Consider the following 19,377-nt stretch of genomic DNA (forward strand, 5'->3'; position numbering starts at 1 on the left):
TTTTTTTTTTATATTAAACATTTGCCTTTAAAGAATGACATGAATGTGGTATTACTCTACATCGACAGTGTTTTTAAACTGTGTGAATGACTGATATGTAAAGACACGGATGAAATATTGTTAATCTCAGACATCCATCAAAATGTGTTTTTACAAGGACCAAGAAACATTCTGGATAGATTCCAAAACAAAATCATCAGCTTCTTCGGTGAGGCGTGGGATTTGTTTTTAGAGCTCCGTCCATGTCCGGTGTTTAATGCCTCCCTGTAATAAGGAGCTGTCTCTTTAAACGTGCTGATGGCTCTTCCTTTGCCTTTGTTGGCCGTTACAGTGTCAGCAAGGGGTTTCTGGAGGACTCGTGCAGAGGTTCTTTTGGGATAGCTGAAAATTTCACGAAACACCAACTGTGGTTTGGTCCTGGTTAATTACAGTGCAGACGTCCAACAATAACACGCTCCCTGGGCCAGCAAAAGAACTGTTGTGATGCAGCGATCAGAAGCCCAAAGCACTCACACAGAGGAACAGCTTGTGGAAATAACTATAATCAGCAGGAAGAGATCTGGCAACCTGCCCTGGTGTCAAGGGGATCTGGCAACTGCATTTTGCATCAGACAGAGAGGGTGAAAAAAAAATGCAAAAGCTCTTGATTTGAGGGCAAAACAACCAGAGCTCAAACAGCTGTTTTCCACTGAATAAATAAAGCCAATGCCTCAGAGAAAGGAGGCATAGCATACGCTGGATGACAAAGCAAATCTGCAACAATTTGTTGATGAAAAAAATAAAAAGAACTATAATCAAGTTTTAATTAAACTGGCTACACATCACTAACACTTAGGGCTGGGTCACATTTCCTGATTTTGATTCACATGGTCTTGATTTGATTCCAATTATTTGTTATAATATACATTTTGCTTACATATGAAAAGGCTGTTTCAGACTGATTCAAACCAGTGATTCACATTTTTGAAATATTCATTAAAAGAGCCAGTTTATAAGATTATTTTGTATCAGGCATCTTGCAACACTGGTTACACAGTTTATTTTTGATTCGCCAAAAAGAACTGGCTCATAAGTCATTTGCTTGTAAACTAGACTGCACTGATCACACCGTATGTCCTTGATTCACTAAAAAGAACCAGTTCATAAGAGTCATTCATTCTGGAAATCAAGCTACAGTAGTTGTACAGTCTCTTTTTTATCTTTCTAAGAAGAACTTACTTAAAAGAACATTTTTTTCAGTAATTGGACTACAATGGTTATGAGGTATACTTGTTTTGTATGGAGCCCATCTGAAAATACAGCAGATATATTACAGCATATTTAGGAGAAGAGGAACAATATTTGAAGCAAGTGGAGCTGCTTGATATGACATTTCTTAGCAGCTAATTGGATTACTCGACTAATTCCACTCATGTGAGCATTTGTGAGCATCAGAGAGATTTTGGGAAAAAACATGGTTGGTGTCTTCACTGCAAGGACCATATTTTTAAGTATTTGGTGGATAATGACTTTTGCCAAGATGTTCACACTTTCAAATTAATATGGTACAACATTTTTTTTTTTTTTTGCCCATGGAGTCATGAAAACATGTTTTCTTGTTCTAAACCAGATCACACATGTTCTGAAACGCATAGCAGAGCTGAATCTTATTTTATTATGGATGTGGATGGCCTAAATTTCCCACTCTCTGTCTAAGCGAAGCTAATTTGTCATGGCCTGAGGTAATCACTGTCTCTGGGTGAAACTGCAGATACCAGCTTTCAAAGTGCAGAGAAAGGCATAATTAATAGCTTGCTAATAACATGCATGGACACAGAGTTCTTGTATCCCAGCAACTTCCTCCCATCCATCTGCCTGAACGGTGAAAAACTGCTGGTACTGACTTAAGCCAGAACCTCTACAAACCGAGGGCTCTTGGAGCATAGCTTAGAGAACCATTTAGGAGATATACACTGGCTACTATCATTTTTACCAAGTATTCATAATAAATAAGGGATTAAAAGGCTGCATATCAGTCTAATGTCAACCATATGATCATTCAGCCAGGCAAATTTAAATAAATAAACAGAAATGATCAGATGCACATGGTTTGACCTCCAAAGACCCAATATAGTCCACAGCCCTTGCAGATGGTAGAGGTGCTTTATTGCTTATTGACCCGTTTTGCTGTTGCGTTAACAAGGCTTTCTTCAGTTCATCAAGAAAATGAAACTCACATCTATAAATGATTTCACTGGCCCATAAAGAGTTCACACACACCGGTGCCTAATAAACCCCATAACACCTACTTTCTGAAGCAGAGAAATTTCTATAGTCAAAAAAAAATCAGTACAGAAGGAATGAAGGGTCATAAAGAGAGTATTCTCATAGATATTCCTTGTCAATGTCATGCAGAATGCTTTAATGCTTCTTCGAACATCCCAATTAGAGTAAAAACTACATTGTTAACATGCCGCATTCCATTTATTAACCCATCTAAAAATTATTCTACCATTCACATTTTTGTGGTCAGTAAGATTTTTAAAGTGCCTTTTATACTTACCAATGCAAAACATCTAAAACAAAGAATAAATGTATTATTTAAATCTGTATGATGACAACCAGTCTGAATAAGAACGCATATTTCAGTGCCTCTTAAATGCCTAAGCAATCGATTGAAATATTTGTCTTGGCTTTTTTAGCGGGGCTGTAGCATTTAGCTCCATACACCGTACATAAATTCTCAGAGTCAGTGCACTTTAAATTTGATATGAAAATGGAGGCAGATCTGTCTCCTCTCAGTCTTTCAGCGCGCTCTTTAATCCACAGACCACAGCGGAGAAGCATGGGCGGACGCAAACAGAAATACACGGTGCATGTTTATCTATAGATTGTTCGAATATCTGTATCTGTGTAGTTCTTTGTCATAAATACGGTTTACAAAAGGTCACGAAGAAGCAGTCTGTTTCCCATCTATTGTAAAGTTTTCGCTGCGTTTACCGCTCATCACAACACGGCTGTTTCCTCCAGCGAAAATCTAGCCCTTAACACATATGAACGCATACTTTAATTACACTTATTTAAGTATACTTAATTTAATCATACATACTTTATAAATACACTACTGTGCAAAAGTCTTAGTCTGTTGTCAGACTCTCACTAGATTATTATTAAAATGGCAAAATGAATGTTTGGAAATGTAAACTGATATTTCCTACTGACATACTAAAGCAAAAGATATAAATAACTGGATTAAAACCCTTTTTTGGGGTGAAAATACTAATGTGCCTCAGACTTGTATGTAATGGAGCCAGGGCATTTAACAATTTAACAATAAACTGTATTATCCAAAATGAGTCTTACATCAGTGCAATGAACAGTAAAGTTAATCCAATTCAATTCCATTGAACTTTATTCTGTTGAAGTTATTTCTCTTTCGGAACATTCATTCACGAATCTGCGGATGTTTGTCTTCACACACAGAAAAAAACGTACTAAAGAAGTGTGAAATAATATACCTCTGTAAATAAATACAATATAAATTCAAGTCTCACGCACTTTAATGCCCTTCGAATGTAACGCATACGCTCCCTTGGAACTGGAATCATGGTGGAATTTCATGTGAAGTCCACTTCATAGGGCACTTACGGTCGAATAAGACGATGCTTGAATGCTGTTGCCTGAACAAGAGACTTCCTTACTGAAGTGAGTGTGGACTGGTGTCACTATCTCACGAATGCGCCAGCAGATCTCCACCAAATTCAGGAGATCCCTTCAGCTCGAGGAGCCCTCTCGAACGTCTCCCTCCACGTTTTGACTGCCCCCCGGGGTTGCTAGATTGGTCAGCGCCAGACCGTGAATTTAACCACCCACTGCCCCGGAGATATAACGGCGACAGGCTCATATCAGGTGACACATTTTTTATATCGTTTTGCCGATATTATCGGCCGGGATCTATTTAGTACTGTAAGTCTGATTTGGGTACAGGGTTGTAAAATGTGTCACCTGTTCAGGTTTGAGTCCGGGCGGCACCCAGGCATACTCCTCCAGAGCACAGCCAGAGTCATCATCAGATGTAGAGTTCCTCTGGAAGTCGTACATCAGCTTGGTCACGGTCTTCTCCATCTCCAGAGGCATGGCGGTCACAACATGCTCCTCCCGAGGGCACTTACAGTGGAGGCAGATTTTCCTAAAATGGCAAGGTAAAACAACTGTCAAATTAAAACGTTTAATAGTACACCTTGCATTTGTTTATTATTAATGGAAATCCCTGTTAACAATCTTGATTAGTTTGGTTAGATATAAGACCCTTGAAATGGACAGATTCTTCCATAAATTCTCATATATTACAACTGATTCCAGATGTATCATGATTAACTCATTTAATATATTGTGTTATAAAACAACCAAATGAAATTGTTTCCAATGTTGACTTGGACAAATCATGATGAAGTGCTTATTTTACCACGTTTTTTCAAAGATGCCGACATGACATAAATATAAGTTTGGAATATAAACTTATGAAATATAAACTGAAACAGGTTTCTAAGAGTAATATATCTCAATAAAATGTGTGTTTGACACATTAAAACGTTTATTTCTCCGCTCCCTCAAACAGTAAACTCGTTTAACACAAAGAATGAGCGATACATGAGCTGCATACAATGAGTTCACTTTGTGCTAACATCTCAAGTTACAATTAAAACTCCCAAGCAACCCTCCCACACACAGCTTTTCTCTTTTTGTTCTTTTACTTTGTCAATCAGCATATCGACATTTGGTTAAAACCAGGAGCAGCCCAAACATTCTAACAAAACCCCTCAACACGTCCAATGACTCATGTCACGATGAAACATACACTCCACGAATCAAACACGTAGTGTCTGGTTATTGTCCAGACAAGCAGACACAGGCGTCAAGCTCTGCCAAAACCACACTTTCGGAGCACGCCGGCCAGTTGGTCAGATTAACTAACCTCTTAGACCAAAGGAAGAGAAAACAAGCTGCCCACTTAGGGCCAATCCCATTAGCACCTCAGAGGCCTGACAGGCTGCAAGGTGTCAAAGACAGACACCGGCCAGTAACACAATGATTGACTGACGTTTTCACATCGGCCAGATGGTTAATTTAAGGACATCTATAAAATCATGTGCGTCAAAAAACTCTAGTTGCTATGGAAGCAAGACAGGAAAAAAAAGGCTTGGTTCAGTTTAAGCCATCAGCAGATCTGTCATCATGCTTCTATTGTCCTAAGGATATAAAGAGTGAGTCATGGTATTTCTTCAACAAGCTTGCAATAACAAGCACTTAAACGTAAGATTTCATTCGGATTAAAACAATTATTTGTCTTTTCAAAATGTCATGTAAATACACACCAGTCCTGATTTAGTTGTCTGACTAACACACCTAGATAATGCAACTGCACAAACATTTGAATGGTAGCGTACAACTCTTTTTACATGAAATTCATATCTTCTCAGCACTGACTGTGTATTCACTTGAAAACTTCATTTAACACTAGTTAAGTCTCTGTAGTATTTAAATATCACCATGCAAAGAGTGCAAATGACTTTTGTTAAACATATGGATTTCATTCTCTGTTAGATCTCTCAGAGAAAGTTTGTCTATGATAGCCTGCAAAACGGTCAAAACTTGCCGACACCAAACAACCTCTGGTGTCTTGGTGGCTAGGGATGCACCAAATCTTCGGCAACTGAAATTATTCGGCCAAAAAGAGCAAAAATATATATTTCGTGTTCAGCCGAATAAGCGAAAAGGCAGAATAACTGAACAATAACAGAATAACTGTACTGAACAATGACTAACGCAATCAAATAGAGGCAGTGTGAAAGTAGGCTATTTAAAACTTTTAGAGAAAGACGCAGAAAACATTACAAGCATGAAGCACCGACAGCGAGAAACTGTTTATTGCTGCTGCATCACATCTCCGATGAGAAGAAGAGGTGGCTGATGCTGGTGGTTTGGTTACTGTATGATGATTGAAATCAAGAAATTACCTCAAACGATTAGTAAATAAACTGCAGAGTGCTATATTTTCTAATGCACGCAGGAAGTGCATGTATTACAGTACTGGACGAGCTTGCGGTGCAAGGGTGCAAAGTCCAAAACGAAAGAAAATTTTTAGAGGCATGTGACAATTTGATACGTGCGACAAATATCTTCCCAAATTCATAATGAGAATAATTTATAAATATGCATGCTGTTGTCAACAAAAAGAAGTACCGAGATCTTTCTCTGGGTTTCTGCCAAAATAAAAGAAGCAACTTCATAAACATTCATAAATTATAGTATTGTAATTTTACCCTACAACAGTTCTATTATACATTTATTATAACATTCACAAACAGTGTTCAAACTGGGACCTGTAATATATTCTAGTTCTCTTATACTCAGCAAGGTTGACTTTATTTGTACAGTAAAAAATATATTTTACTAACTTATTAATTTTAAGTTCAATTGTGCTTTGTTGGTATAAAGTCTTCTAGAAATATTTTGGCAATTTAATACAATGGTGAAAAAAAAAAAAGACAAAATAGGCCTACATGGAGGGAAAATGTGAAAAACCATGTTTGGAATTTGGCCATCAGCACAGCGTTTCATTTTATTCAGCTTCTGCCAAGAATTTTCATGTCGGTCCATCCCTAATAACTGCCACTTTAATAACATTAAATTCAATGTAACAGAAGTAGCAACGGAATCTTTCACATTGTAATGTAGATCCAAGTGAAATGGATTAATGGAAAAAATGCAGGTGCTTGATTCTTTCCATGGGTTGTCGATTTGAAGGCAGATTGCAATGCAATTACAAGCAATTGGTTGGACAAAAAGATTAGAAAATTCTGGCATACATCGCCAGAGGGAAGTCTACAGTTTCACCAGAAGATCTAGTTACAAGAATGGATGAATTGTTTACAAGATCAATAACTTGCATTCAGAAAAAAATATTTAATTTCATGCTCACGATAATAATAATGCCAAATAAAATTCCAGTACAATGAAACTCAAAAGAAAACAAATTCCTTGTAATCGATGAATTGGTACTTACAAATAGGGCTACGTCGGTTCACTAGAGAAAAAAGGGTTGGGAAACCCTAGCCTAGAACACAATAGTTTACTTATATTTAAGATGAAGGATGCATGAAGCTCTTCTTAAAAGCATTTCTTTAAATCAAAATGAAAGACTCAGAGACTAGATACAGGGTTTTGTGGGAGGTAACTGTGAGCAGACTTCATATATATATACACTGTATATATATATAGGCCATGCAGCTGGTCTCTCTGCAGTTCCAACACCCTTGAGCAAGGACAATTCACCTGCATTACTCGAGGGTGGCAACTTCACAACTCGCATTAATACTGAACGCTCACAGGAACATTAGAGGCCCTCACATACAATCCATCTGTGAAACACCAAACACTGATGACACTGATGCTCTCTCACACAGTGCTTGGTCTTTCTGCAGAGCATATCAACTAAAGGGCGGAAAACAAAACAAAAAGGGATCACTACGGAGTAATACAGCCCTCTTGGAAAGTGTAGTCTTGGACCAGAACATTTTAACCAGTCATAACTAAAATTGTATGCTTATCTGGGAAAGATAAACCCATTTAGCTGCAGTGAGATTTCTGAGATGAATGTGAAAAGAGTTCCATGGAGATGTCAGTCTGGTCTAGATAAATGAACTGGACAAAAATGAGGTCACTGTAACTTCCTTCTTAATCACACAGAAAGGCCTGAGTGAAACTCCTTCCTTGTTTTGACATGCTCATGACTGCAAATTCTAGGCTCAATACCACTCCACAGTCCAATGTATGCTCTTCTAATTGTCTAAATGTGATCGGAAATTAAAAAAGATGCCGGGTTGCAACTATGCATGCTGATTTCAATAAAAACGTCATGCTTAAACCAAGTCAATGTGATCTACAAGACTGCACTTTTGAAAGGGTTTGTCCTACATAGCAAATATGGAAGACTGGGAGTGTAATCTAGAGATGGCGCAGAAGGTTGTAATGCCCCTGAGGCCTCCAAGAGGAATGGTAAATGTGATTTATGATCGGATCGGACAATTGCATATTGTGGGTTAATCATTGCATTTTTAAATTGCTCAGACAACAACAGATGTGGACTTATTGTTAGCTTGAGGGAAACTTATCCCTTAAAATTAAGGCCTGTGCAACCACCAGACTCATCTCATCTAATTCTCTTTAACAACAGCCTATGTCTAGACACAATGGCATTGTCATCTTTGATACAACTTCCATTTAAATAAAGGGAGGTCAGCTGTGGCCAGCATTATAGTTAACTAAAACCATATATAAAAGTAAACCTTTTTGTTACTTAAAAAAACAAACAAATTAAAATTCATCATTCCGGATGGATTAAACAAGCTTTTTAAAGGGCAACTCATAGTGGAGGACACAGCTGGTCACAGCTGGGTGGTAAAAACCAATTCATCTTCTATTCTCACTTATCTTTTGTGTATATGCAACAAAAAAAGATAAGTGATAAGTGATTGATTCTGTAATTTTTATGTCAAAAGCTTTGTGTTGTGGTATTGACCAGTGTTGATATCGACAGGCATTTTTGATTTAGTCAGTCTTAATCTTTATCTTGAGACGAAAATGCTTAATAGTCTCAGTCACATTTTAGTCATATGAGTCTAGTTTTAGTTGACTACAAGTAATTCCATTTTTGTCTACTTTTAGTCATTATTTTAGTCAAATTGCAGTTACCAACATTTATTTTGGTAGATATTTTATTTGTAGTTTTCAAACAAAAATAGACATTTATTAATTCTCTCTTTAGACCAAATCAATTACGCTTATGAGAAATTTTTATCAAGCATTGAATTTGGAAAAGCTTTAAATAAATGATGACCATTTTCATTTTTGGATGAACTATCCCTTTAACAGTAGTGAAAAGGGAGCAACGTACAAAAATTTTGACAATACAGATTATGAAAAAATATATATAATTTATACATTTTGAAAAAGCAGCACAATAAGACAATTAACACTGGTATTAACTGAGTTTCAATAATACAGAATACAAGACAGCTGTATTCCCTGGAAGACCTTACTACTGTTGTCACTTTTCTGTGCCTATATTACTTTAAAAGCTCCCATAATGTAAACACTGACACAAGTAATTGATTTAAGACAACCATCATGACTGATAACCTACTACTATATGAACAGGGAGGTAAATCAATTATTCAACGAAAAAGAAACCAGTTTAAATGGAGGCTGCTTCAAATGGATGAGGGGTGTGAGAGGAAACGATATTGATTTAATCAAAATAGTGCGGTAAAATAAGATGGATTCAGCCCAGAGTAACATCCCATTGACAGCAAACAAGCAAAGCATCAAAACAGTGATGGAAAGCCAGAGTCATTCCACATTTCAGTTCTTTTGATGGTTATATAACTGATACAGATATTTTTACGTTAGTGATCGAGTCAGCTGTTGCGTTGGGTAAAACTTTGTAGTTCTTGGTGTGAACCGGTTTTTATCATAGGCGAATTAATCGATTTGCGAAATTGACTGTTCTCAGTTTAATAAAGTTGTTGACTGGAGAACCACTTGGACCGATTCGTGAACTAATCATTCAACCCGGTTTCTTTACCCGGGTCAACCAAATCACTGAAAAAGATCCGACTAATAAAAACGATTCATTGACGAATCGGGTATCTGAGATCTGCAAACGCGAGAAGCGTGAAGCGTCTCCCCCTTTTACGAATTCAACTCTCCTGGTATTATTATCCGATTCGTCCCTTCATGTGTTATTCCAACAAAACACCACCAAACAAAGGCCTAATGATTAGTAATCCGACTAACTGGAACAGGTCACCGAGCAATGACTCAAGATTAAAGATAACTAAACTGAAAAGTTCCATTTATTTCAGTGTTTCAGTCATTTTCGTAATCTTGTTAGATGAAATCAGACGTAGAAAAAGGTAAACGCCAGAAAAGACTCTTTATAATAACAGTATTTTTAACAGACGCGTCGATCCGTAACATTCGCCTAATAGTTACGTTACTTGACCTGCGTTTGATTTTTAAGTTTATGGATCGACTTTCAAGGAATACCTCGACCACATCACGCAGCGAACGAAGGGAAAAGTCATCACGCATCATTTTAAACTGCAGTCCCGATTAAAGTAACAGAGCCACAAACGCTTACCTTTCACCGTGAACGAAGACGAGAGTTTGATGTCGTCCGTCGAGAACCGATCCGTGCACGCACTAAACATATCCAGCATTAAAGGCGATCAGTTGGCGCACTTTCACTTCTCCACAAACAAGCGCTCAATCCGCACGGCTTTTTCGCACTATTGACCAGCCTTAGTTCGTACAAAGGTGTCGTCCAGGAATGACATGCCTAAAGCGCTAATGCTTTTGATAAATCATCTACAATAAGGTGAAAGCACGAAGCGTCTCCCGCAGATCCAGCGCGATTCTCCGTGATAGCTCCACCAGCAGCAGTGGCAGCATTCGGGGCTTAAAGCCATGAACAGCCTGCGCTTCTCCTCAATAACAAGCTATGAGAGCTCGAGAACTCAAGGCTTGGACTCGACTGGCTCGCTGTTCGCTCTGCCCACTCGAGCTTGTGAATGGTAATGAGCGTCCATGATGTCAGCAAGTCAACCTTCTTACATTAGTTTATTTAGCGACGTGAACAGCTTGTGTTCTTGAAATCATTTACATGCAAATCAGTCGCTTTCCCTCCGACTGTAAAGACCCCAGGCAACAGCCTACACAAGGCAAAAGTATCCGAGCAGGAGAAAGAATACCCGTTATATGTAAATAATAGCTACCATAACTTCAGAGGTTTTGTTAAATTTATAAACTGCATTAGCTTAACTTCATTAAAAAAAAAAAAAAAAAATCCTGATGCCAACGTTTCCTTTAGGCCTATTAAACCCTAAGACTATTTATTTTTGTATTACTTGAACTTAACTTACATAATGCATAACATTATGCAGAGTTTGCAAGAATAATTTACCCAATGAAACATTTGACCTACTCTCCCCTTATCCAAAATCTCCCAGTCAGTCAAAGACCACCAAAACCCAACACAGAGCATTCAAAGATGATGCTTAACAGCAAGAGTTGTGCCTGGCTGGGTAAATAAATTCTCTTATCAAAAGACAAATATCACAACATTATAGGTCACAACAAAGAGAAAGAAAGAAATTTGCCAACAGTATTACTCAATAAAACATCCATTTGAATGCAACTGGCTTTAACTTCCAGGTTGTTGGTGTTGATGTGCATCCATCTGAATGAAGAGCATCTCCTATTGGATTGTGCTTCTCATTTCAACCTGAGGCAAACCCCTACACGAACACACACACACACACACACACACACACACACACACACACAGTAGTATCAATTACCCCCATCTCCAGTGCTTTAGGCTTTGGAGTAACATACACTGACAGCCACTCGGTTCCCCACAGCCACAAGCATACACTGCTGAAATCCAGCAAACCCACTGTTTCCCAAATCATGAGGCTGATTGGCTTCTTTTATGATTACATTATTCTGCCCATCCGACATCAAAAGAACAAAATATAGCTTGTTGAAAGCATGACAGTTTTCACTATATAGAACTTTGAATCATGTGCTACTAACTTCATACCAGAGTCATTTTTTATTTTACATTGTACATTGTACATTTTCAGTTAGTTTAATTTGTAGTGTTTTGGGAATATTCATTATTTACTATGTAGGTTTAATCTATATTTCACGTTTAGGTTTATTTCCAATTAATTTACATTTATAGTTTTTACGTCTTAATATATTTTTTTAAATTTAATTTCAGCTTTATTTCAATTTACAAATTGTTTACGATATAACCTTGATAATAACTAATACATTTGGTGAAATAAGAAATGCAAAGGTGCATTACAATTTATGTCCTTTAATTTCACAAATGTACCACATCCCCTTTCTTAGCCAAAATGCTGATTGCTATCATTCTAAGTCAACACTAGGGCAGCTGTACAGCTCAACAGCTGATTGCAGAGGAATGCTTACATCTCTTTTTCTGGTGTGACCTCAGGATGAGATAACCAAATTCCATCTGGGGAATAGGCTTCAAGGAAACAAGGTACAGGAAAACACATCAGCTTTAAGTGCAATTGGCTGTTTTATTTTATGCAAAATAACGTGCAAAAAAAAATGTGATTGTGGTATTAAAAGTGAAATAATTTTTGTGTTACAACACAGACTTTGCTTGAAATTAAATTTGCTCGGGAGCTTTGTTAACTATTTACAGCCTGTACATGTGAAGAAAGGGAAGAAAAGACAGGCTGTGTATTACATTAAGCTATCCAGAGCTGCATTGGGACCCTGAGCTCCTGTATGACCTTGTGGATTCACTGGCTATTTCTGCCCCACTTCCACTTTGAAAGGGCTCTTCACTGTGTGGAAGTACTGCTGTGCCACATCCATCAAAGAATCAGATTAAAGGGAGGACAGCAGCTGCACAGCACGATGGGAAGTTTTCTGAGCCATCCAGATCTATTTTTTCAAACTCAAGCCAGAAGCAGAGAACATTTGCTTTGACAGTACCAAAGAAGGTTTTTACCGCACTGAAGAGTTACAAGTGGAGATACAACACGACACATGGACTATTATATTCTACATTTAATGGTGCACTTGGCTTGTTTCAAGATAGAACAATAAAGTGTCTCTAAAAATACCCAAAGCATTCGAGCTGCACTGATGATTCATCTACTCCAAACATTTCTCTCTCCCTCCATCCCTCGATCCTGCACATAGCAATCATACGAACAAATATAAACCTGCGCTTTCAGTCGGAACAATGTGAGGGGGCTGGATCACTGACTCTCAAAGGGTCTTACATCACATTCCAGAGCCCATTTCACTGAACTTCCATTCATTCACTACTAGTAGATCCACTCAGAGATGGTTGTAGGTGTTACATCCCACAGCACAGTCATGTTATTTCTCACAAAATACACAGGAGATGGTCTTGCCAGTGGTCTTTTTATTAAGTTAAGAACTATATGCACTTAAATTGGCATTATGTTGCCAGTAAGCTACTGAAATCCTTAAAGTTTTAGTAAATATAAGAATAGATATACTGTACTGTAAAAATGACAGTGATAAAATGTTAATGGTGAACTAAGTCACATTACCATATGTAAAAAAATTGTAAATGGTTTAAACAGTGCATTTTATTTTACTATAAGATATTGTCCAATTTATGGTTCTTGCATGGTAAAACTATGAATTTCCCTATAATTTAGAGTGAAAAACAATCAAATGACATTAGCCTGTGTAACACAAAGATTTTTAATTGAAACCATGGTCCTTGGTGATGATTCGTGAAATGCAAATCAATGGCTACCGTCGTTTGACAGTTAGAAGGCAACATGAATGTCTGTGGCTCCTAATGAATATTATGGTCTTAAGAAGTACAATATCTGTCAGCAAGAAACTATACATTATTTACAACCTTAATCCATTCTGCTAAAATCATCTTTTCTGTTCTATGGAAGAAAAAAAAAGTCATCTACATCTTGGATGGCCTGAGCCATTGCATTACCATTGCATGCAATTTTACATAAAATACTGTCAAATGTATGGTTTTTGCCTTTTAAAACTGAATCACCATATAAATTATGGTGAAAAACAGTAAAAGGAAATTACCCTCTGTGACATATGACATATATGCTTTATATAAATAATTAAGTTTCTTCTCATTTTGGTATCAGTACTGATGGGTTTTGTCTTTATAAGTACTGGCCATGTTTTATGGAAAAGCCACTCACAATAAACTGATTCATAATTTCTTTGTTTGTTTTCTTTATTAGACAAGGTTTAAAACAATTGTACAGGAAAGCACCATATAGTCTAACCATAAAACATTTCAAAAACTGCAGATGATATATATAGCCTATATATACAGTTCACGCAAAAAAAGCAGTAGGCTTATTTCCATTGTGTTTTTTTATTGTGCCACCTGTATTATTTTGGTGGTTATCAGTACATTTTAACGTAAAAAAAAAAAAAATTAAATCTCCTACTGAAATGGTGGTAAATTGTACAATATACATGCACCAATATGCCAAAACCTACAAAAGAACAGGAATATTTTGATAATTATACCATTGAGTGCAAGGATATCTCTAAGGAAAGCATTCTAGCTTCCCTTTAGCGATTTTCAATGGTTTTAAAGCAGCAAGTTACATTTTAAAGTTAAATAAATGGGTGCTCAAGTATGCCCTGTTTAAATATTTAGTTTGAGGAGACTGCAGCAGTCAGGGAACAGTTATTTACACAGACCTGAGCCTGAGATAGGCCTGACATGTCCGGAAGAGAGACAGATGAAGTGGAACGGTAAGATAAATGTGCATGTAAAGTTTATTTGGCTATATTTTGGCAGAAAAAAGAAACTAGTTCTCACACTTATGCTCCACTTCCTCATAACTAATAACCTTGTGTCGGTATAATGTATCATCCTAAAATCTTCCTAACACATTAAAAAACACAATTTTACTCTGTTTTAAAATAATTTATTTAGTTAGATTATATGCAATACATCTCACATTTCAGCAAAGTAGCTCTGGTGAAATCTTATTGATACTTTATTAAAGTTACAATTGCCCAGAAAATGTTCGTATTAGTATTTAAACATTGATATCATTGATATCATATCATTGACATTTATTATAAAGAACAATGGTTTAAATTTTTCATCAGACAGAGACGTAGTAACTATCAGCCCAAAATGCTCTGCATACACTCCCTTCTTACAGCCAAACCATGTCAGGACTCACTTTCAACAATTCATCTTCAAAGGAGATATATTACCTCTGGACTAGCCTTGTACCTTTGAGATTTCCAGAGGCCAGCGGTGGAAAAACAAGAATACTAGTATCCATTATAGTCTGATTTCACCCAGAAATGGGCAACAATCTATTAGAGGAAGAGGGAGCCTCAGGCTGCTATGGAAACAACAGAAGATAAAATAAAAAGGATGTTTCAGGAATGACATAAGAAAAGGAGGAGACTTTTAGAGAAGACTTCACCTATTCATTATGAATGTTAAAGAGTTTAAATAGCATATGGTAAAGGAAGAAATGGAATTAATTTGTTTTACTGCTCCAAGGCAGAAATTCCAGATAGAAGAACAAGCAAGAACGGCAGAAAATGAACTAATTCAATTATAGATGTGAAAATATTAGAGAACAGAGAAAAGAGCCTATTGAACATCGTCTCTATCTCACTCACATGCATAGTGGGTAATCTGAAGTTCAATAAGTTCAATCTGATGATAAACTATGTCAAATATATAATGTATCTTGGTCCAGAAAGGAAGAGGTTCTTTGGATGGTAGTTTTTTTTTATACACCACTGTTTAGGGTCAGTAATAGAAAATAAATAAATAATGATCATTTTTATTCAGCAAAGGATGCATTAAATGGATCAAACGTGACATTAATAATGTAAAATAAAAAAAAAGTCTTTCAAATTAATGTTATTCTGAGCTTTCTTGTGACAATAAAGCTGGAGGAATGACACAAATTAAGGACATTTTAAAACATTAAAATAGTAAGCTCTTACAACTGTAATAATATTTCACAATATTACTGTATTTTTGACCAAATCAATCTTATGCTGAGAATAAGAAACTAAAACATAAAAAAAAAAAAAATTGTACTGACCCCAAACTGTAGTGTTAATAATATTCATGAAGTAAAACCTCAAATATAAAAACCCGAGAAAAGAGTGAGGTGATCAATCTAAACAGAAACAGAGCGAGAAAGAACGATGGACTTTATTTCCCAATATTAGATCTTTGCACTTCAACAGTCAACACTCATCTCTCTAAATCTTGCCCCGTGGTCTGTGCTTATTTACATTTCCCTCACATGAATTCAAGAAGAATGTTACACCCTACACGGCATTAATGGCCCGGGCAGGCATCAAGCAGAAAGGGGAGCACACACATACACACACACTTACCATTTTGGTGTTTATTTGAATTGCAAATGATGGGGGATACAGTGTTAGTGTGTTTGTGAGGGACACTGGATATGGAGAAGGTTTGGAGTCTATTTCACACATATCTACACTCTTAGTATGCTTTTCACAGTGCGCTTGTTTCTCGCAGACTCCCTCTGCTTCATACACAGACACTCCTCTGTGCAGGCCGTCCCAAAAATGGATCAGAGCACAGGGCTAGAGGGGAGTTATACACTCATCCCAAACCTCTGAGCCTTGGAATTAAGCCGTCTTGAGTCTTTACTTATTTTCCTAACTTACTAGGAAGAAACTGAGGCACAGTGGGAATTGTCGGGCCAGATATGAACCATGTTTGAAAAACAGCCTTTCTGCCACACAATGGCATTGACTAGAGGCGTTCCAAATCTTCACAGTCTTAAACAAGCTGCCAGTGATTAAATATGGAGATTTAAATATTCTGTGAGATCCAGAGCAGATATTTTGACATTGTATGAAAGACACTAAGATACTAACTCACTACCTAATGGGTACAAATTAAAAAACAAATTAAATAAATTAAAAGAAAAAAAACAACAACAACATACTGATACTGTTTTCCAAATGTGAATCAGATCTGCCCGACAATTCAGTTTCGATGAACGTTTCCATAGACGTAATGATTTTTAGACTGTATTTTCTATCCCCTTACCCTAAACCTATCCCTAAATCTACCCTTCACAGAAAACTTTCTGCTACTTAAGATTTATTTATAAGCTTGTCTCTTCATGGGGACCAACAAATATCCCCACAAAAACAAGGATTTTCTCCCATTTCTCCCCCATAATGTAGGGTATACCTGAATCACACACACACTCACTCTGACGTGGCACACCTGCCTTTTCGGAGTTATTTTTTTATCCCTGTTAATTGCCGGTTGAAAGTCGTTGAAATCTAAAAAAACGTTTATGTATGCCGTGAGATGCCGGAGAGGAGGTAGGCTGTATAATTCTACAGTGCCAAATCAGAGCGGTTTCTTAACCCCCCCCCCCCCCCACCTTCTGTGGGTGTAGAAAGGACATAAATAGCATGCTTTCACTAAACACACAAAAAACGAGCCATTTAAAACCCTGAAATCTAATAGGTGAATTTAAAGGAACACTGTAATAAATGCTGCTGTGCTTAAAGCATCATTAATTTGTTAAGTGTTTAAGAGACTGAGCTTGTGCCTTCTGAAGATTTTAGTTTAAAAATCACCAACCAAATGAACAACAACTCCACATTCAATAATGAAAAATTAAATCCAGTTTTTCCTGCATCTACCAACGGCATGATGTTAATTACTGATTAAAATGTTAAAACTGTTTAGCTTGTGGCTGGAATATGTAATCGCTCTACTTTATCATTCACGGCTGGTGCCGAGAGACCAATCCACCAAACACTGCATCTGTCATCCCCTCCGGCGATTCGTTACTGTGCGGGTGTAACAAGTCACAGGATATGACATAATTATCCCATTTTGTTCATCTGTGTTGCACGCTAGCTATCATACCCTGAATAAAACCCCATAAAAACAATGAAGCAACTATGTGTGACAAGACTTGAGTGCCAGGCCAGAGAAAAGGGCACCGTGTTTGTTTTCATCATGCTTATTACGAATTACCATATTCAGGCCAGAGGTCAGTAGCACAGTGGCTAGCTTTTGAGCTATCGATGTTGACACACACATGCCTGATAATTAGCACTTTTGGCATATTAAAGGTCTTGTCTTACAGATATGTTGCTAATATAGAATAACAGTACAAAACAGCATTAGCATGCATTAGTAGACACTATATCCTGCAAAAAAATACCAAATAGTAGAATATATTGTGTTAGATGCTAAAGTGCTTGACTAGTTACTTGAACCAGCAACACCAGCTAAGTTTTGAGGCTACAATATGGCTATGAAACTCCATTCGCTAATCGAGAGCCATAATTGGCATAAATTAGCATGCGCTAGTTGCAGTTTTTTGACATCCTCTGTAGAGACGCTAACAGACACACAGCTGTTCTTGATCATATTATTGATCTGTTTATACTATCATTTAGTGTTAAATCTAGGCCTAAAGAGGTCTTCCTATCAGCTATCCACAGATCTTGTTTTATTTATTTATTTTTGCTTAGTATGAAGCAAATGATGTAGCAAATCAGGCCATATGTGCATCTAAACATGATCTAGCAGACTTCTTAAGCACTCATATCATATGTAGTGCAGAGGCAACGAAATTAAATAAATATGTAAGGCTCACAGATTTGTAATGACGCTAGTAAGCAATTTTTCCTTCCTCACAGGATTATGTGTGTGGGAGTGTGAACAATGTATGAACTCAGCCATCTGGTCTATTTTACAGCCTGTGTGCAAATCCTTCCTATTTCTGAAGTATCATCTCAAGTTTTCATTTGTCCACTTTTATTCTTCCCTCAAGAGAGTCGTTTTTGTTGGTACTAAGCAGACGAACATGCCTTCTACGAGATGTTGTTGAGATAAGAACAAAAGAAGTCCAAGACAAGAACGGTCACACTCACACGAGTCTCCACCACAGAGCTCTGCTTAAAAGGCCAGTTGAAGAATTCGACACACTAAAGCTGGTGACCTTCGTAAACTTTAGAGATCCTGTGTCGGCCACAAACAGACAGATAAAAACAGCTCTAACCCTCCTCACACCCAGGCCAAGATGTTTTTCATGAGGGAAATTACTTGGGTTTATCTGCCAATTATTGGGTCTCATTCACTAATAATTGCATGGATTTTTTTTCATGTGTGTACATACAGAACATCTCACAAAAATGGTCTAACTCATTACATTCATACAAACGTGAATTTGTTCTTAACCTCGTTCTAATGTTAACCAACTCTGAGTATTCCAAATGAGTGACCACATTCCCGAGGTTAGTCATTTGTAATAATTTTAGAATAAATTTAGTTTTTTTTGTGAAAGCATATAGTCTATACGCAGATTTCACGAACAAATTTTCGAATATACAATAGGGGTATAACGATACACTGAGAAGTCATGGTTTGGTACGTATGTCCATTTTGGGGTGGGGTCACATTGCAATACGAGATCGGTATTGCAGAAAATGTTTTTTTTTATTTGTTTTGAACAGGCAGTAGGCTAGTGCTATACATGTAGCATGAGCAGTTGTTTATAATTTGAATTAGATTGTATAGTTTCAAGATTTAAAGCAAAAAACATAATGGTCTGACTATAGATTTGTGAAAGAAAGCTACATAAGACACCTGCAAATGGACTGAATGAAAATGCTGATTTTTTTCTCTGACAGCAGGTGGCGCTTATGGAACAGCAGCAATATTAGTGTATCCTTGGTTAATGTGCTAAACAAAGTAGCTGT

The 19,377-nt window shown here is 37.1% G+C and overlaps 1 protein-coding gene across 2 annotated transcripts in view; it reads right to left on the bottom strand.

Moving 5' to 3' along the window:
- LOC113055258 (prickle-like protein 2) overlaps positions 1–19,377 on the bottom strand; it is a 41,298-nt gene that overhangs the window by 8,362 nt on the left and 13,559 nt on the right. The window contains exons 1-2 of one of the 2 annotated variants that reach the window (XM_026221414.1): positions 10,184–10,672; positions 3,985–4,168 (exon numbers count right to left, since the gene is read on the bottom strand). In XM_026221414.1, the coding sequence (XP_026077199.1) occupies positions 3,985–4,116 (132 nt within the window). In that variant the 5' untranslated portion in view covers positions 4,117–4,168; positions 10,184–10,672. Of the gene's footprint in view, positions 1–3,984; positions 4,169–10,183; positions 10,673–19,377 lie in introns of those variants that run through there. The other variant, XM_026221415.1, reaches the window with a different exon arrangement.

This window comes from Carassius auratus, chromosome 36, assembly GCF_003368295.1.
Source record: "Carassius auratus strain Wakin chromosome 36, ASM336829v1, whole genome shotgun sequence".
NCBI lineage: Eukaryota > Metazoa > Chordata > Actinopteri > Cypriniformes > Cyprinidae > Carassius > Carassius auratus.